We start from the raw sequence: 20,306 nt of genomic DNA, 5'->3' as shown, positions 1-20,306 counted from the left end.
CGCTGAACATACCACACACCTGCAGTACATTCCTCAAGTATAAACTAGTTTGATACTTTTTTAGTTCACTGGTGACGATGTTGCGGGACTTTTACAAACCCCAGTGTTCCCCAAAGTCAGTGCCTGGATTTAGCTGTGGCATAGTCTGTTGTTCGCTTGGTCGGTATCAGATTTCCACCTACTCTTGTGTGTTCCATTTTTTTTTTTTAAAGGGGTTAATGCGTTCAACCATTTAAGCTCACAGCGCAGTTAGCAGGCTTATCTGTGTTTCCCTTTTTAAAAACCAGACCACTAATTTGCACTGAAAGGAAAGTAGGACAATCACAAAAAGACTGTGACTAAGTACTGCCTTGGGGTACAATTTACCTTTTGTTTCATAATTTAAAACGAGTTGTAAATCATGGTCGAATAAAATGGTTTTCATGGGGGAGAATAAATTGAATGTTATACGAGATGGCCCCCCAGGGCCAGCATTTCAAACCTGGGTTCTGGGAGATTAAAGAATAGCACTCCAGCTGAAAACCAGCCAACCCCAGAGCAGCAACGATCACAATTTTGAGCCATTTAAGCGACAGCAATGCTTTTACCAGAATCTTCATTTTTAATTTAAATTTTTAGGTTTTACATGACAATCTCCCAACTTAGTCATTCTGCAAAAAGAAAACCTGATTTAAGCCATCACAAAAAGTCCTTTGATAGATTAATAATCTTATATTAAGCAGGGCACAGAAATGAGGAGGAGCCTGTTCATTTTTCAGCCCCCATACAGGTTTCCTGAATAGCTCTGTGCAGGTAGTTTAGCGATATACAATCTCTTCTTTAACCTGTATTAGCTGGGTGGGAAAAACTAATCTAAACCCCACTATTAATCAGAATTTCCACACAAAAAAATTCCATAAAGATGATACAAGAGCTTTATTGCAGCAGGCACTTTACATGAAATCACCCCAGTATTCATATCCTCTCCATTGCTTTATATTAAATGTACATCTCTCTGTACAAAAATGAGAATGAGGAAAAAAAAAAGAATAAAATCTAACCTTCAGTACTGAGCCAGTCAAATAACACTAGTGTACCATGGTGTACTCCATCATGTGCGCCAATTTCATGGTATAAGCCAAGACTGCTCGTCAGCCTCAGCTAGGGTCAGTCCTGGTCAGTTTTTCTAAATTAACGTGTTTTTAAAATTTTTCTGAAGTAAAAACAAACAGAGCGTGAGGATGTGTAAGACCTTGCATATGATAACATGTACAATAAACACAAGACATCCCCCCCCACCCCAAACCTTTCAAAACCTCAAGAGATAAAAAGCATTCCAACATACACTGTAGTTCTTCACTCAAAATTATATTCTTTTTAATTTGTCAGCTTCTGCAAAAATGGCATCTTTTTTCCTGTAAAACTGATTCCCTTGGGGGAAAAAGAAACAAACGATTCCTGGCTCGCCTCTTCATGGTTTTTGTCTTCGTAGCTTTTCTTCTTCGGCCAAAGGTTTTACAGTCCTTCAAACAGTCTTTCTGGCTGTCAGAACTCTAACAATGGATCCTAGGCCACCCACTGCAAAAGCCTGAGAAAGACAAGATGACACGATTACAGTCACATTCCTTTTTACCTGGTGAAACCAGTCAGCTGGTCCTGTAGAATCATGTCGTTCTGAACTCTTTGTATCTAAGCGAACTTTACTGGAGGCAAAAAGTTTATTTTGCTCCTTGATTTCCTGGAGCACTTAGGGAACAAGATCAAAAGCAGTTGACAGATTTGTATTCTGATTCTTAGAACGTTTTGACGGTACTCTCAGAACTTTTTGTAAATCCAAATTTCCGTATCCTGTATTTTCTCTCCCTAAATGCTAAACCTAAAATAAGAGAGGGATCAACTCCATTCCAAATACTACCAGCAGCCTTAGAGATCTTAATGAACATCTGTCTTATCACACACTTCCCTACGATCACTGTACCATAATTACATCCTGTGTTTAGTTTTGAAAAAAAGTCATAGTGTGCAATTTTATTAACGGACCAATCTTCCTTCCGGTTTTGCTTTGCGAAGTAGAAAAGCATAAAGGCAGGAAGGAACTACTATGAACCCCACCTACTCGAAACAGACACAATTCTGATTGCTTTTATTGTAAGAAAGCTACAACACTGGAGGCAGTCCTTTTAGTTAAAGTAGCACCATCGCAAGTTGCCTGCTTACAGGCAGGTCAATAGTGATAATCTTTGCTTATTTTAGTCATCTATGAATACTTTTAAAAGTGCCAGGATCATTTTTGCTCAGCATTTAATCAATTTCGAGTTGTTTTTGCAGATAATAAGAGAAATAATGCAAGCTAGGAGCCTAAAAGAGGGTGCAAGAATTTCCTTTTTAATTACTGGTTATACTACTGTCTTAGTTACAGCCAGTCTATGCCCAAATGCAGCTGTAGATGTAGGACTTGCTTTAAGCTCTCATTAAAAATGTTCACTAGAGACTTGTGGGCGCTTGGATACATCTGGCCTCCAGAATAGTGAAAAGGGGGATTTAAAAAAGAGCAGGTTTTAAAAATAGTCATTCCTGTTTTGAATTTCACTTGCAAACTTCTCTAGGTTAACTTGCTGCAAAACACTTCATTCCCCCCGTGAACGTCACACAACTCCTGAGTATTCGTCTCGAGTGTTGTACATCGTAAGAGACGCTATTTTAAACCTCGGGTCACTGCGAAATGGATTTGTTCCCACATCTTCGTGTGCCTAAAAATAACACATTGCTTTTCTTTCCATGGAAACAGGCCTGGCTGCGTAACGTCCCACTGTTACCATTAAAGCTAAATTCAAATGGAGTTGAAAGGGAAAAATGCTGGAAATTTCACAATGATCCTAGGGTTAACTTGAATTATACAGACGGAAACGTAAAATTTTGAAAATACTTGTAAATCTTGTGCATTTACCGTAAGCAGCTTTTTACCGGAACTTTTAAATTGGAAAAGCCGCCAATCGCATTTAAAAAACACATTTGAAAATATGAAAGAAAGGGTAACAACAGGGAACTCTTACACAAAAGCGTCATAAGCAATAGGACGTGTTTGACTATGTCCAGATAGACTCGGCATATTGTCATGAGTTACGGTTTGAAAAAAATGTCACGAGGTCATCGGGATGGAAGAAGTCCTTCCCGATTAGCAAACATCAAACCTTTTGATAACAGAGCAATACTAACGTGCCAACTCAATCCGAAAAGAATGTGCAGGTATTTAATTTACATTTGTGTCGGTGTGGCATGGCAGCACAGGGGTTAGCATTGCTGCCTTGCAGCTCTGGGTTCAATCGGCGTGAGTTTTCTCCATTGGCTCCAGTTTCCTCCCACAGTCCACAGACTGGTGTGAGTGTGTGTGGTCCGTCTGTGTGCATCCTGAATGGACTGGGGTGCCAGCCAGGGTGTACCCTGCCTTGTGCCTGTTGCTTGTTGAGTTAAATTAACATAGTTTCTCTTTACTATACCTTGTAGAACGTATACATGTTCATATAAAGTTAAAAACTGAGGAGCAAATGCCTTTGAGTATTCCCCTTGTAACCCTGAAATTTGGCTATATTGTGATCCTGATACTCCTCTTACACATTTATGGAAAAGCTGAAGGAAGAAAAGAGTAAGAGAAATCTCGCAGAATCTAGTTGCCATCTTGATGCCACAGGTCTGAAAGCCCAGGTTTTCGATCTCTTGAGACTTCAGTCTCAGAAACTGAACGCCACAATAAGCAAGTCTTTTTACCCACTGAACAAAGCCAGAACGGACTGGAGGGAACCTACCTTTTCGTGCCATTGAAGCAAAATTGCACTGCTGTTTTCCGAAGGCTTCTCGAAGCCTCTGTAAATGTACTTCATTAACAAGTCAACACCGTTCTTGTCTAAAGATTTCACAGCTGGCTCAATCTCGCTGCTTCTGAAAGACGTGAGGACACGCAGTACTATCCCCTGCGCCCGTTCCTGGGGAGAAACAGATAAGAGAGCTTTGACTAATCACGTATTGATCAAGAGTACAGTTTCGATATCACAGCGTACACCACAGACTGGCTTTAGGTGTGTTCTACTGAGGTGTTGACTGAGGTAAAGGTGAAACAAGCAGAGCTGAGTAATGTAAACAGAAACGGGAGAAGAATTTCTGGAGCAGCCTCTTGCTTGAGGCCAGCAGTTAAGACTAGTTCCCGGGGCCCATAAAGAAAAGAGCAGAGCAAAAAATGCTTACAGTGCAGCCTAGTGCAGATAGACTGCTAAAGCCACATGGCAGTACAGCAGTGTGTGAGGAGGCTCTGTGCAATGGATAAACACAGACATACACTTCACATGTGCTTCCGTAAGAAAATCTTCTGAGCGAGATTAACCCCCCCCCCCCCAAAGTGAGATAAAACGGGACAGCATTTTGAAAGGGCCGAGTATCAGGCACTGTCCTTACCTTAGCTGCCTGATTCTTGGAGTTGATTGGAGGATTTCTTAAAACCGCATGAAATGCAGTCATCATGTCCCCTGTACATTAGAGCAGGTTAAGGAACACAACACCAGGCTCCAGCTTCATTGCGATAAAGTTAAGACGACACTGTAAATCACAGGAACTACTAGAAATTTCACCGTTAAGCAACATCAGTTAATGTCCCACTTGTACAAGCAGAGCTGCTGGCATACTTAGGCTGTTTTTACACAAAGGTCCATTTCTAATTTTGTGGAGAATCTGCAGAAAGTTACGTTTTTAAAACGCAGCAATTCCAGGATCTTTTAAAAACACTGTACTGGTACTTAAGGGGATGTTGCTCTTTAATTCTTCACAGTTTGTTCACTAATTGAACTCCTTTACAATGCATCAAAGGAAACGTTGAGCAACAAGAACTACCAAAATCGGCCGAGAGAAGTACTGTGCTTTAAAAGAAAACAAATTGCAGTATATGCCCAATCTTGGTAGAAGTAGCTTCCAGTAGTGTCATATAAAAAGGAAAGATGCTTAGCAATATGGAAGATTGAACTCAAGTCACTGAATTTTATCTAGAACCTGAAACACTGATTCTTAAGATATTGGGTTATAAGCTAATTCTCACCCTTGTCTTATATTGCAACAGAGAGAATGTTTGAATTGAACACAATCCACACCTTAACCAATGAAACATTTCTCCGAAGTTTCCTGCTAGTCTCTCAGGACACCGAGCTTATGTTTTTGTTATTCCAAAAACACCCACATAAGTGACACCAAATTCTATACTGCAGAAGTCAATGATCAACAAGCGAGCGATTCTTACTCGCATGATAAAACGAACAGGTAAGATGCCTAAGTCTGGAGAAAGAGGATTGCAGGAAAACCGGAAAAACTGAATTAACTGGTTTGGGGACTTAAACGTTCTATCTTATCTGAGTGGAAAAAACTGGAGGAGCTTGTAGCTATACAGTAAAAGGAAATAATCTGTTCTGAGCTCTCGGTTACTTAAAAATTGACCATCGAAAAATCACTTCTCAGGAGTGTAGACCCCAATAACTGCTAGACTGACTGTCTTTAAACATGGCCTAGCCCAGGTTCAATACATGACTGGCCAAGCACTGCCAGCTCTGTGTGGACTGAGATTCAGTCAGGAATTCTCAACCTGCTACACACTGCAGCCCCTGAACGTGTCCGGACTCTGTCTGACATGACACTCCTGTCATCAATTAATTTCTTTCTCCCCTGAGTAACTGCAAAAATTGCCACTGTGGTCACACCTTGTTGGTGATCTCAAAGCATTAAAGAAATGTACAAAATAAAATATACATGAGACTTCCCATCTGTTTCAGAACCCGTTAGCAAAAGATCTAACTCGGGGGCAATTTTGAATAATTTACATACATGCAAATCTATCCATCTCTGCTGTTTTACTGTAATCAATTTCAGTGTTCCACTAATCTCATGACGTCACCTACCTTAATCCCCAGCAATGATGCAAGGCTAATTTACATCTCTGTCAAGATTCTGTGTAGGTAAATGTATCCCACTAAAGACCACAGTAGGCTTTCCAACTTATGCACATTAAATAAAATCATACACCCAGCTAAACTGGAAAAAAAATGGAATTGCCCTTTATCATGGCAAGTCTTATTAAAGAAAGACAGTCATATTATTAATGACTGGTTGATTTTGGAAGTAAGCAGCATCTGTCTTCTTATGTGATTAAGCAACTTTCACCTGGTAAAAATTAACTGGTTCCTGCTGTGCTGTCAATATTGTCAAAAGGCAGGACTGGGTGATTTAAAAGAGCTCTTCCTTGCTGCGAGAGCCCGCTCAGACAGCACAAACATCCATCTCTTTTCCCGTTTTCCACACCGCAGTGACAAAATCAAGTTTGCCTGCTGCACGTGTATCTTTGTTCTGGCCTGATGGCGACCCTGGATAGCACTGGTTTTGTCTGCTCTTGCTTGGTGGTCAGCGGTTCTCATACAGGCGCACGGGCTCAAGTCTGCTTGTTGTGACACACATATTCTACCGAAGCACTGGAGGAACCGATCTGGTAAAGGAAATAAGGCCAAGGACAACCACCTCGCAAAACAACCCCCCCCCCCCCCGGCAGTCATCAGTCACGCACCCTGAAGCGCAGACGAACGTTTCCTTAACCCGCGCTCGCTCCTCCGCTCTCTGCTACCCACACCTGCTGGCGCCGCGCCGCACGCCCAACCCGGCCTCAACGCCCCCGGTTCACAAGCGCTTCCTGCGAGAGCCCTCGCATAGTTTCAGAGCCCACCGCCGCGCCACGTCTCGGGCGCAAAACCAAGAGCCGCCAACGAAAACGGCCAAGCTTTCACAAGCAAGCCTTCCGCCCGACGCAAATAACTACGCCCTGTTAAGAGGTAACTCTGAGGTCGGCTTGAAATGGAATGAGATGAAATGTACCAGCTGGGGTGCCGGTAACGATCTAATCGGCACAGCTTGCTAAACAGCCACTGTGGGGGGGGTGGGGGAAACACCAGGAGAAAGAGGTCTTCAGATCAGAGACATTTACAAGCTTTGCACCGGTTGCTTCTTGCAATTCAGGGTTTCAGGGGAGCCAGAGTCTATCCCGGCAAGCAACTGGTGCAAAGCAGGGTACGCCCCGGATGGGACACCAGTCCACTGCATAGACAGAGTTCGTATAAAGCAAAAACAACAACTGAAAAAACTGCCAACATCAGGGAGGCGTCTCCGAAGTTAGCCACACAACAGAACTTGCACACCTATCATACTGCAAAGCTCACTCTCTGGGTGGCCTTCCTGTGAAATAGATTCAAATCAATTTCGCTTCTGTTCCGTTATCCAGTGGTAGGAAAACAAATCACTTTTTGAAAATTTCTCCTGTGATTTTGTGTATAAGGATTCTCGTTTCTCATGGGAGGTGTGCCGTGTGACCCTCAGTGGCTGCTGCTGCTGCTGCTGCTGCTGCTGCTGCTCAGGATAGCTGCAATACGAAGTAAAAATAAACGCTTAGCTAAACACAAGAATGTGGAACAAGCTGCCCAGCCCTGTTGTTGAAGCCGATACTCGGACGCTCTTCAAGAAACAGCTGGAGGAGAACCCTGGAGCAATGGGCCGAGTGCCACAGGAACGAGACGGGCTTAACGGTGCCCTCTCGGTTGTAACTCCTCCTAGTTTCTTAAGGTTATAATCTGGAGGATTCAGGCAGCAGTGATACAGCATTTTTGCACAAGATATTTTTACACATCTTTGCTTAAATGAATGAAAAGAATGCAAAGTTTGAAGCCACTGAAAAACGATACGGACACTTTCTCCCCTCCCCAGGGAGTCATGCAGATAAGGAGGGAGCACTGAGGGAGCCCCCGATTCCCTCACATCCTGCCACCTGTGCTCTTCAGCATCATATTTTTGCAACTCACTGCCTTGTAAAACAGGCTCTGGCACGTCACGGCGTCTTGCCATTTACAGTGCCCGGCAGGAATCCTCACTGGGCTTTGCTGCAAGGCCAAACTGGCTCGACTGGTTTTTTTAAAGCACAAATGCAGCAAGAGCTTATCTTCCTCCTGGATCCCAGCTCTGGGAAACGGACAGGAAGTGCGTTTGAATTTAAAAAGAATCGCTTTCGTTCTCGTGATTTGCATTCAGCTCTTGTCAGGTTCATTACTGAATTAGGCTTGTTTTTACCCATAGAACTCTACCCCAGAGACTTTTCGATGGTAACAATTCCTCATGACCAGTTTGGTTACGAAGGCTCACAAAATACTTCAAATGTCCCAGACAAAAGGTCTCTCGGTTTGTGTACTTGTGTTGCAATAAAATGGTAAAAAAAATGTAACCCATTCAAATAACCTGTCAGAGAGATAAAGGCTGCAATGCAGCCTTTTTAATCTTGGAAATACCAAGTAAACACATTTGCTACCTATACTGCACACTATTCTGCAGCAAATATCTGCTCAGCATTTTTTTAATATGGGGTTTTAAGAGCAGAAACCCAGAAGCTGCTAAAACTGACCAGAGAGGAGTTTACATTACAGACTGGAAAAAAAGGGAATGAGTTTAGGTGAATCCCTTTCAGATGAAATTCACAGTCTGCTTTACTGAAGCACTGGTTTAAAATGTTGATGGGAGTTTTTAACAACATGGGACTTCTACCAAAAAAAGTTAGGTTTCATGAGACAGATCCCACAATGCACTCGTGACATTAAAATCCACTCCAGAGAATAACCAGTATCCAATGGCCGAGTGTCAGCAAACAACACAGACTGATGGTAGAATTTGAAATCTTGGGCTATTATTAAAAAACTGGCACGGGAGTGCTGGAAATGAGATTTCTTGGTTCCTTTTTCTTTCGAATAGGGATCACAAAACAATAAGAGCTAGACTAATTGGGTGCAGTCAGGCCCTGGCTCTGTTGACGATGTGGTAATGCAAACATTTCAGATTGTCAGATAATGTGAATTTTCTTACAGCCCCTGGGGGGCTGAGGCTGTCAGGAGCTCAGAATGTCCTAGATATTATCAGAACGCTTGAAGGCCTAGAATCTGGTACGGAAAATTGAGAAAAAATGAAATCGTAGTACATCAGGATGTCAGCTGGATGGCATCTTTGACTGCAGGTGCACCCAGGAACCTGTACTGAACCTCTTAAGTTTTGGTTCCTCTTTCTCCCAGCTGGGTTGTGACAAGAAATGTACGCTGGTCATGCTCAGATCAGCTCTTGTCACGCTGAAGGAGCAATAATGGGTTACAAAGCCTCCTCTGGTCTCACAGCTCAGCCACATCCTCTTCATAACAGGTCGACCGTAGCACCGCACAGGAGAGCACACAAGCAGATAAAAATCAGAGGAACCACTAAGCTCAGTTCATCTGTGCTCCTTATACGAGACATTTACTCCCACATTCTCATCTGTCCATCTCCTGAAGAATTCCAAGGGATCAGGATTTGACGATATGGCTGGGAACTTATGATTGGACACCCTTGATTTTTTTCCCCAGAAAATTAGGTCGTTTGAAGTGCTAAAGATACATGTTTCTTTTCCATCTGAGTCCTTGTGTAGCAGTCAATTCAAAGAACTACCCGACAGGCAATACCCCTAGAATTTGAACTGCCGAATCCAGCGCACTACTGTTTCCGTCTAAATTAGGGAGGACTAAACCCATTCAGTTCCTTAACCCTGTCCGTAAAGAACCACCAGTAAGGCCAGGAATTGAAGGTCCTGTTTGGTGGATTAGACTCCAGCTCCCCCCCGCAACCCCATACTGGATAAAGCGGTTTAGAAGCCGGAGTGCGAGACCGTTTAGTTACAAAATACCTTCACTTTGAAATACCGGTAAAGCAGGCTTGAGGGGAAAAACCCCTCAAGAACCATTATTTACTCCTTTGTGACTGCAGTCCACCCCAGAACAAGGGCGCCACGTCCAACCTGCACAGCCAACTTACCCCCCCGTGCCGTACGAAAAGACGGATCCAAACAGCCGACTGCTGGCGCGATTCGGAGCAGATGGCTTTGTTCCCCCTGCAGCTCCTGGCACCTGGACACAGCCAAGTGGAGGGAAGGATTTGGGATCTGAGAGGGGGGGAGATCTTCGGTCTGGGGCTATTTAATTAGTATAATCCTGCATCTGCTAGGGAGACGCTACAAGCCTAATTCTTCAGGGGGTGGCGTAATACCGTACCTGTGCTTCAAACAGAGTAAGGATCAAGTACAATCTCCCCCTGATTTCCTTCAAATGCACTTATGCTTTTGCCCTGAATGTCGCCCGCAGTACATTCGCTAACCAGGGAGCAGCTGACAGGCCCATCAGACTAGCCGTCGGAGCGCCTTTAATTAGCATGACTAACGCGAGACTGCTTCAAAACAGCCCTCGGTCTGCAGAGCAAGGCTCGCCGCAAAGCTGACAGGGCGCTCGGAGCTCGTACAAATAGTTATCAAAGACATGGAAATCTAAAAATCAGCACCTAAAGACATCCAAATTATTTGCAAATCTTAAAACGGTCGATCAGAAGAAACGCATTATGTCCTGGGTACTTGCAGGCGATATGCATGCAAAACACTGCCAACGTACAGGCATTTCTCGCACGACAGACTTCTGCACCAGCTTCCCCGTGTGCTCTCGATCCAGTTATTCTTAACCCTGAAGTCACACTGTTCAGGCGAAAAATGCCGAGGTACATTCCTATCTATAAAACGTGAACATTAAAAATAAAAGTTATCTATAGGGATGTACCATGGTATGTACTGCAAGAAGGTCCCACTTGTAAATTGAGGTCGCCCCCTCCCCAAGTACTGGTGAGGTTCTAGATTAGAAAGATGAATTAATCCACTAAACTCGGAAATAGGCGCAAGAAAGTGGTCTGTTGGGGGGTCACCCGACAGTGGGGCGATCCCACCGCAATCCCGGGAGGTTATTTAAAGCGCAACTCCCAAAGATAAGACGGCGGCGGTGAAGTTCATACAGCCAGTATCTCACCCCTCCTCAAAAAAACACACACAGCGAGTGGGCAGCCCAGACCCACGACACAGCCTATGTGCTTCCTCTAGCTACACGAACCGGTCTGGGGGTTGAGGTGGCTGATATTTCTGGTCTCCTAGGCGTAGCTTTGCTCGGGGCACCTGTGCCCTGTACCGGGGACCATAAAGTTAATTTGGGCACAAACAGCGAGCAAGGGCGCACTGGGCCCGTGAAACAGCACAGCTCTGGTGTGGGCAAAAACATCCACCGGTTTTGCCCACTTAGCTTCACAACCAGGAGGGGGCGATTAATAACTACCCTGACCAGCTGAAGACGTCTACGGCCGCCGCCCCCCCCCCTCCAAGACCATGCCTGTTTCTTGGGCAAACGCCACCTTAACGTTTCAGCCTCTCAAAAGTGCAGAGACGCATTTGGGCGAAATGATTCCGCACTCGCCAAGTTTCCAGCCAGCCTGATCTTGTAAATTAAAACATCGGGGGGGGGGGGGTCATTCGAGGATTCATGTCGCATGCGTCTGGGGGCAGATCTTTTGACGCATGTGTAAACTGTCCCCCCGTTTTCTTTTTAAAAAAAATAGACCCCCCAGCGCTTTCTGGTCGCAGCTCATGTGGAGCTCCGTTTTCCGTGAATCCAGTTCCAGCCGCAGCAGCTGCCGAGGTCGGGATTGCTTTTGGAAAAGTTGCAATAAAAAAGCCAATGCCGGCAACTTTCAGAGGCTTGACCGGTACCTTTCGGGTCACCCCCCTTCAATACAGCCCACCCCCGACCCCCGTGACACGCACAGCATAACCCGTGTTAGTCTACAAAGATGATGCATACCCATCTGCACGTCATTTGAAACCCAATGCGCTTCCATTCGCGTCCCAGGGAAAACAGAAAAAAAGGATATTGCCTGATAAGGCTGTCCACCTCGGCCGTGTCCGGCCCCTGCTGCTCGGCCGCCTCCTCCTGCTCGTCCACGAATTTGTTCTCGTCGTACTCATCGATGTCCACCTTCCGGAACCGGGACGACAGGGTGTTTTTCGCCATCGGGGCTGCTGCTGGCCCAGTCCTGCTGCTGGCCGGGTCCTGGGGGGGAGGCGGGGAGGAGAGGGAAGGGGGGTGGGGGGTGGTGTCTAAATACTGTACTTTTCGCAACGGGCCGAAAGCGCAGCGACACTCATGTAGCCCAAGTCCTGCCTGCCTGCCTTCTGCACTACCTCTGTCTTTCACTCCCTCCCTCCTTTTCTCTCTCTCTCTCTCCCTGGGCTCTAGAGAGACAAAATATGGCAGCTCTCTAGACTGGCGGAAACGGAACTACCTCACAGCGACAAAACCCAGACCTAATGTAGCCAGCCTCACGCTGCTCCGCTCAGGTGGGTGGTGGCACACCGTCCTGCCGGCTGAGGGTCGGAGCCGGGCGCACACGGCGCGTCGGTTGCGCGTCGGTTGCGCGCAGTGGCTTCATCCTGTCGCTGTACAGTCAGGGACTTTAGTCGTTCACTTCAGCTGCGCAGAGGTGCAATGTTCTTGAAATATAGCTTCACAACGAATGGTTGTGACTTTGTGAGAAGCAGATTGGTGCGACTGTTTTGGGGACCGGGAATCTCAATCGATGAATCCTTTTTTTTTTTTAAAAAAAGAAAATTCTTCTGGGGTTGAATTATTTAAAAAAAAAAAATCGATATGGATTTTAAGATTTCTTCCAAGGTGGCGATCTGCCATTTGGGAATATGTTAGTTGAATCCAGTGATAGTTGTATATGACTCGTACAGAGTCGTTTTTGGAATGAGAAATTGATGCAACTTTTGAGTGATTTCCCCCTAAAGTGGTACCATCCTCTGGGGACATTATTTTGAGTTGTTCATAGGACGTAGAGCTGGTTTTTATATATTGTTTTCAAATAAATCAAAGTTGTTGTTGTTGTTATTATTATGGCTCCGCTGTTAAACAAACTCCATACACCCCTTCCCCAGAGCAAAGGCTCGTTTCCTGTTTATGAAAAATATCAAATATTTTTCCTCATTTTAAACATACAAAATGGTGCTGTGTATTAGAACGTTTTCCGGCGATATTTATCAATAATGTAAGTGTACCATGTTGGTTTTACGAAAGATGAAAAATAAATACAGTTCGAAATAATTGATTTTCTGAAGACCCAAACTTCTATTAGGTAGGGGAGCAGGGGTTCCAGATCTTGGGTCTGGGTGCTTAATTGCCTAATTTACTCCTCCATTGAAAACAGAATATCCTCCAGCTAGGGTCAATCCTGGACCTTGGGGGTGCTGTCTGTGTGGAGTTTGCGTGTTTTCCCACTGTTCCTGTGGGTTTCCTCCAGGTGCTCCAGTTTCCTCCCACAGTCCAAAGAGACACTGGTCGATTTATTGGCCTCAGGGGAAAATGGCCCCGGTGTGAGTTTGTGCATGTGTGCATGTCTGTGTGTCTGTCTTGCCATAGACTGGCGTCCTGTCCGGGGTGTATCCTGCCTTGCGCCCGTTGCTTGGCAGTTTAGCTTTTGGCTTCCCTGCAACCCGGAATTGGAGGAAAATGGACCAATTTAGTGAAGAATTGATTCATATTAAGCCATTTATGGGTCACTGGAGTGAAAACCAGAAGACACGGTGGCCCTACAGGATGTTGGATGAACATCAGTGCCACTGGCTTAAGGAAACCGATGCTTTATTTTTTTTATAAGAGGTTCAGTTCGCCTGCCACTCCTCATCAGAGTGTGACTCTTTAAAGAAACACGCAGTTGCATCCCTTGGTCGTTTCCCTGATGACGCGTATGTAAGAGATGAATGAATAATGAAAGTGTGCGTCTTCCACAAAATGGAGACGTTCCTTAACAATTTGTGTCGTTTTTTTTTAAAGTTATTACTTGTGTCACTTCACAGTAGTAAACGTGATTGTTTAGTTTTAATGTGATTAAATATTATTGAATTACTGTGACAGTGATATTGTCAGTGTTATTTCATTATTGTGACGTGAGGGCTGTGGTTGTGTTTGGAATGTGAATGAATGAAATGTAGCATAATATAGGTATGATTAGAGTTCATTCTCAATGAATCCGCATATTATTAAAGACACATCCTCTCACGATAGCGCAGCTATTAATAAAATTAAGAACCTAATTTATCACTTCACTTAGGAGACCTCTTTTAATGGTGAGCGTACGGAATATAAAATAATACCTTCTGAATTAATTTTCCCACATGAAGCCGGTTGTAGGTTACCTCGCCGGTTATAGGGCATTTCATTGTAACAGCTAAGATACGAGTCAGCTCTTACTTCTTGTGCCTTGTTATGGTTATTGTATTGTGTTGATTTAAATGAACGTGAATGATGTATTTTGTAATGTGCTATAAATGACAACACATATGCTATAGCTCTATAACTATAGAGAGGAATGGTATTTTCTTCTGAAACGTCTCAACAGAAGATCACTAATCTACATTTTATTTTAGGAGGGTTCACAGTATCCTAATTTCAAAAGGAAAATCTGTTCAGTATCAGGGATATTACAATAAGAAAACATTTTATAGTTCTCTCCAATGTGTTCAAATTTTAACATTATTTTTTGTAACCTACATGGTAACCTCTACAAGTATCTATAAATTAGGGAGACATTTAACCTTATTAAACGTCAGCTTTTGCATCTAACAACAACGTGATTTATATATATATACAGATTAGCGGTCGGTAGCGTCTGCACCAATACAGTCACCATTATGTGCGTCTTTACTAAAGTACATGATGATGTTACTTTGGTTAATAAGGGAAAAGTTTTAAAATTCGAGTGACAGATGGAACATTCCTATAGCCCCCCCCCCCTTTTGTGAAACACGTTGGTAGCGCCCGTAACCCGGTAGAGCTTCGCCGTGACCCTCTGGCCTTCCTTTCCTGTGACAGCCAGCACTGACGATGGTGAGATACCGTTCTTTTAAATCCAATCTCGTTTAATCCTTCGCTTTATAAACGTTATAATGTACAACGAACACATGCCAGCGTGTGTAAACTCCTTAGTTAAAAGTCAGATGGGTTATTAAACCAGTTGAAACACGACTTTCCCTCTATATAATACGTTTAATAGATTGATTCTCACTGGACACTATAAAAACTAGTTATGGCTGCCGGTTACTTTTACGTGGCTAGAATAAAGCATGGTTTAATAAATCGTAGCATTTTCCCCTTCAGCGCTTCTTTTATAGAATAGCATTGATATACTGTTAACCGTTTTGTTTTAAGCATCATCTGATCTCGCTGTATGGACAGCTCTTGTGCATGTGGTTTGTTTGCGGGGTTTGTTTGATAACTTTTTGCGATGATCGTATTGGAATATGGGGTTCCTAAAGTTCTTGGTCAGAAGGCTTTATTCGTTTGTTCTTTCTGATATTTAGTCTTCGTTGGCCAACCTATATAAAACTGGCTGCGTTTTGTGCGGCTCTGAATCGAAGCTGAGGACCTGCTTTCAGAAACCTATTAAACAACAAAAGTGCAGGGCGGGCCAGTGTAAAGAAAGAAGATTCCCTCTTAAACAGTCTCGTATATTTTTTGGAGGGGTTGTTCTGCTGCAAGAAAGCACTTAGTTGTATTAACAATGATAATACCGCTTGTTTGTAGTTGTATTGATTGGAGTTTTAGTAGGTAGACTTGTGTGCTCACCTTTGGAAAGTTCAAGTATCGCTAGTAGAACAGACGTGTTTTTTTTTTTATCCTGCACATAAAAGCAGATGCAGATCCACATTTCTTCACTGGGACAATAAAATATTGGAGTGTTTACTTGTGTCAGTGCTGTGGGTCCAGCAGTAACGCCTTGCATTTGGATAGGCATCTGCTTTTGGAGAGTGCAATCCAGTAAGTAGAATTAGTTCCAGTTCCAGCTGCGTCAGCTTGCACAGGCTGCAAAGGAACAGGTACAGGTTTATTCCACGCTGAAAGGGAAAGAGAACATTTTGGCTGTGGAGCTGAAATGTTGTCTCTTTTCCTTTCAGTGTGGAATAAACCTGTACCTGTTGTGGCCCTACAGTATATTGGAAAAACCCTGCAAGCACTCTTGCTTCTAAGGAGCCTGGGCGGTGTACCACTGGGTGGCCCAGCCAGCTTTTTGTATTGTAATACAAAAAGTATCAAGTAGTGTATTGAAATGCTGTGAACAGTGGTCGTGTTCTTTTCTAACTGGTGCCTGATGGCTTTAAAACCTGAGCTTTGGTCACAAGAGATGAGCAGGGTGTCATGGCTCCGCAGCCCGGGTGTTGCCTAGCGGTTGGTAGTTTTAGCTTCTGAGGCTGATCGCGCAGGAGATGATGTGGATGCGCGGGCTGTGTGTTAACGCCGTCTGTCCCGGTGCCCAGGCGAAGATCAAGGCCCGAGACCTGCGCGGGAAGAAGAAGGAGGAGCTGCTGAAACAGCTGGATGACCTGAAGGTGGAACTCTCCCAGCTCCGCGTTGCCAAGGTCACCGGAGGTGCTGCTTCCAAGCTCTCCAAGATGTAAGTCCGGGAGGCCGAAGGGGGGGTCGTCGCCGCCCGCCAGAGGTGCCTTCTCCGCGCGGCCGAAAGGCTTTGTGTTGATGTGACCCGGCAGTTTTTAACGAGATTCAAAGACAAGGAGACTGAGACCCCCTATTTCTTGGCATTTTGCTCAAAATCATGTTAAACTAAAGGTTCCTGTGCAGGGTGTACTGGTGTCATAGCAAAGCAAAAGGACCCCAAATTAGTCTGTAACGGAGAAGATGATGCTGTGTGCCATGTCTGAGCTTTCAGTGTTTTGCAACCTCAGATGAACTAAACTGTTGCTCAGTGAGAGTCCCCAGGACTGGCACTCAGTGTTGGCTCATCTTGTCCTGTTTCCTTCCCCCATCATATTTACTTCTGATTTCAAGTCCCAGTTCAAACCCACTTATATTGACTAAATCTTTTTTAGATTTAAACAAGGTTTTTCACTAAAACTGTATCTCTGTGGAATCCCTCAGCTTTTGTGCCATCACAAATTTAGGTTCAGCATTGAATCTTTGAGGCCTGAGATCAATGTGGTGCTCATGTAGGTGAATATGCAGTATTATCGGTCAATTCTACAACAATTTGTCGATAATTCCTTACAACAAAATGACTCTACAAGTGATGTATAGATATGGGTCTCCCATCCAGGTACTGGCCAGGCTCACACCTGCTGAGCATCAGTGGGCTGCCAGCTGTGAGTGGCTGGTTGATATCACTGATAGCAGCTAGATGAAAGCTCAAGTCCTGAATCTTTCGGCTTGGGTGCTGGAGGGAAAGTAAGGTGTCCAGGAGGATGGCACGTTTCAAGTGCAGTGCTTTTCTCTTTCAGCCGCGTCGTGCGCAAGTCCATCGCCAGAGTTCTGACTGTCATTAATCAGACACAGAAGGAGAATCTGAGGAAATTCTACAAGGTAAGTACTCTGCCGCTGTACTGGATGGATAGGAGTATTGTTCTCTTTTGATATACATGTTCAGAAATATGCAGTACTGGTCTGATGGGTTCAAACACCGTAAGCCAACAAGGTATTTCAGTCAAGTCGAAACTGCCAGTGGTGTTACAAACCCATGAGTAATGGTCTGACAGCTGTGCTGGAGTCCGTCTTTTCTCTTTCAAACCAGTTCCTGGTTGGTTTTGTTTTACATTCATTGGATTGGGTATTAGGATGAAATAAACTTCAGCACTGCTAGATGGTGAAATTCAAGCAGAAGGTGAGTAATTATGGGGAGCATTCAAGCCACTGCACAAATCTGCACAAATTACCTGGACTGTGAGCAGAGATTCTGTGTAGTCAGCAGTGTTTTAGCACAGAAGGTTTGGCCATAGTAGAGGTTTATGACTTTAGTTCTTGAAGTTTACTTCCAAGAAAAAAGCATTGATTCTTGCTGTTGGTCATTTAACTGTGATCATAGTGTAATATGTAGAATTTAATTTTTTTTAAATGTACACTCTCCGAAGAATTCCTCTGTCTTTAGTGTTATAGTCTGTTCTGTGTTGTGTACTTAAGAATATCCACAAGTAGAAATTAAAATTAGACACTTAAGTATTGCATTTTTAATGGATAAAGGAATTTGTAATTAAACTGTATATTCATATTCTCCTGACTCTTAATGTTTTAGTATTTGCGGAGGTCCAATAAAATTCTTGCAGATTTCAATACAACAGATCTATACAACAGTGAGTAAGTTTATAGCAGCAGAGTTGGGACATAACTATTGTACTTCTCTCAGGAAGAAGGTCACTTTAAAGTCACTAAATACTGGGGGGTACAGCAGTGTTTTAAAACTTACACCTAAGATAAATCTGAAAATGTATAATCCTTCCCAACATCATCCTACTTCAGAGAGAACTGCAACAACCTTTGAACATTGACAGATTAAGCCTTGCATTCCTATCCTTATTTCCAGGCTGTGTTTGGAGACAAAACTCATGGGCATTTCCAAGTTCTGTTGGTTGTTCAACTTGAAACGACCATTTACCTTTGGAGAAACACTCCAGCATTTCTGGTGTTGCTGAAGAGGTGTAGGTGACATGATAGAAGGTGCATACCTCAACTGTGAGAGACAAACTTCACCTTTCCATACTGTTCTGGTCTGCAAGACAAACACCCAGCGCTGCTCTCTGTTCCCATAGACGCAGTGTGAATTAGTTCTTGCTACATGAACACCTCCTAAGCAGTGCTGCTGGCCGGCTTGTCTGGCTGTACATGCTGCTGAGGAGGGACACCTCTCAAACGGACAGATTTCTGCTCTGCAAAAACAGATTGATTAAAAAAAGACTGATCCAAGGTCAGTTTTGTGGCAGGGAGGCATGTAGTCCTCCTTTTACAAAAAGACAGCCATTTGATGTGTTTTCAAGCCCCAGCAGTACATTTAACACTCTTTAAAAAATGTGACTTACACTTTTTCAGTTTGCCTAGGAGTTAAGCTGTCCAGAATCCTCATTAAATGCCCCCCAAAAACATTTTGACTACCTCTCCTGAAATTTCCTACAATGATCCTGATCTTTGCCTGGTTACACTGCAATTCCAGATCATTTTTTACATCCGTCATTTTCAGTGTGCTCATACTTTATCTAGAACTATGGTCTCTTTGATAATCTTTTTTTTTTCCTTCAATGGAACAAAATGCAGATACATTTTTTTTATTCCCTTCTGCCCTGCCAAGCTGAATGAGATACACAAATAATAATAATAATTGCTTACACTTATATAGCGCTTTTCTGGACACTCCACTCAAAGCGCTTTACAGGTAATGGGGATCCCCTCCACCACCACCACCAAATGGAAATGAGTTCTATTTTAATCACCTCCCTCAGGTATAAATGGCCTGTCAGTGGGAGGAAGTGAAGCTCCAATTACCTCTTCCAGAAGGTTGATAAGTTCACAGTTTTAGCACATTTGATAAGTATCTATAAATATCTATAAAATCTATAAATGGCCAAGCAAAAGTTGCTTTTTGTGAGTGTCAGCTAAGAGAGTATAGTGATATTGGCTGTGGCATGAAAGCTATATCTGTAAAAAGTGTATTTGACAATTCTGTGATGGTATTCTGCATTACATGTCACAGTGAAAAAACTTGCTGTGTTGTGATTGTGTGTCTCTGGCCATCTCTGGATTTTTCATTGTGCTCTGGGTTTTGAATTTAAGTTGCTCTATTCTAAGCAGGCCTTACAGTCGTAATATTTCAACCAGATTGCTGACAAACATTTTAGTTTCAAGTGTTCCGGAATTTTAAAAAGGGTGACTTCGTTTTAGTCTTGTTCTTGTTTTGTGCTTTGCCTACTTGTTAAAAGTCCTTTGGTCATTGTATAACTACTTTTGTGTAATATGTAACTAATCGATGCAATATGTTGTGCTGAGAGCTGGAGGTTGTTGGGAGTGTAGTTACACGATTAAATGCTTTTTAAAGAAATAGATGGTGGCAGTCCCGATAAAAGGACTTGGTTTGGAAATGGCGTGACTGGTTGTTCGGCTGCAAGTAATGGTGCTTTCGTTCAGGGCAAGAAGTACAAGCCTTTGGACCTGAGGCCGAAGAAGACGCGTGCCATCCGCCGCCGGCTCAACAAGCATGAGGAGAGTCTGAAGACCAAGAAACAGCAGAGGAAAGAGCGCCTGTACCCTCTCCGCAAGTTCGCCGTCAAGGCATAGCACTGTTGAATCATGCTAAATAAAAGCCCGAAACAAAGATGTTTTCATGGTCGTTCAGTGTACATATTTGATTGAAATAAACCACTTGGCTAGATTCTCTGGTTAAAGTGTTGGTTGTGTCAATGGGGGCAATACGAGCTGCAAGTTCTTCTAGATTCTGACCTTGGCCCCATCCTCCTGTGGCAGGGATGTTCTGTAGGAGTGGATATCGTTAAGACTTACCGTTTTGGGACCTTTTGTTTAAAGGAAAACAAAGTCAAAATTTAACATTTCCTATAT

General features: G+C 43.6%; 2 protein-coding genes across 2 annotated transcripts; one reads left to right on the top strand and one right to left on the bottom strand.

Annotated features, from left to right (window-relative positions):
• Positions 1–891: 891 nt before the first annotated feature.
• arpc5lb (actin related protein 2/3 complex subunit 5 like b) lies at positions 892–12,217 on the bottom strand. Its single transcript, XM_088940732.1, has 4 exons — positions 11,794–12,217; positions 4,426–4,498; positions 3,783–3,959; positions 892–1,567 (listed from the first exon to the last, which is right to left on the bottom strand). Exons 1-4 carry the CDS (start codon positions 11,931–11,933, stop codon positions 1,505–1,507), a joined length of 453 nt encoding a protein of 150 aa, XP_088796858.1. The 5' UTR covers positions 11,934–12,217; the 3' UTR covers positions 892–1,504.
• Positions 12,218–14,744: 2,527 nt separating this feature from the next.
• On the top strand, positions 14,745–20,064 carry rpl35 (ribosomal protein L35). Its single transcript, XM_088940726.1, has 4 exons — positions 14,745–14,807; positions 16,235–16,371; positions 17,210–17,291; positions 19,878–20,064. The coding sequence occupies exons 1-4, from the start codon at positions 14,805–14,807 to the stop codon at positions 20,025–20,027; spliced, it is 372 nt and encodes a 123-aa protein (XP_088796852.1). The 5' UTR covers positions 14,745–14,804; the 3' UTR covers positions 20,028–20,064.
• The last annotated feature ends 242 nt before the right edge of the window (positions 20,065–20,306 follow it).

Source organism: Atractosteus spatula, chromosome 23 (assembly GCF_055471065.1).
Source record: "Atractosteus spatula isolate fAtrSpa1 chromosome 23, fAtrSpa1.hap1, whole genome shotgun sequence".
Lineage (NCBI taxonomy): Eukaryota > Metazoa > Chordata > Actinopteri > Semionotiformes > Lepisosteidae > Atractosteus > Atractosteus spatula.
Note: the sequence above shows the minus strand (reverse complement) of the source record. Positions and strands in the feature narration are given on the sequence as shown.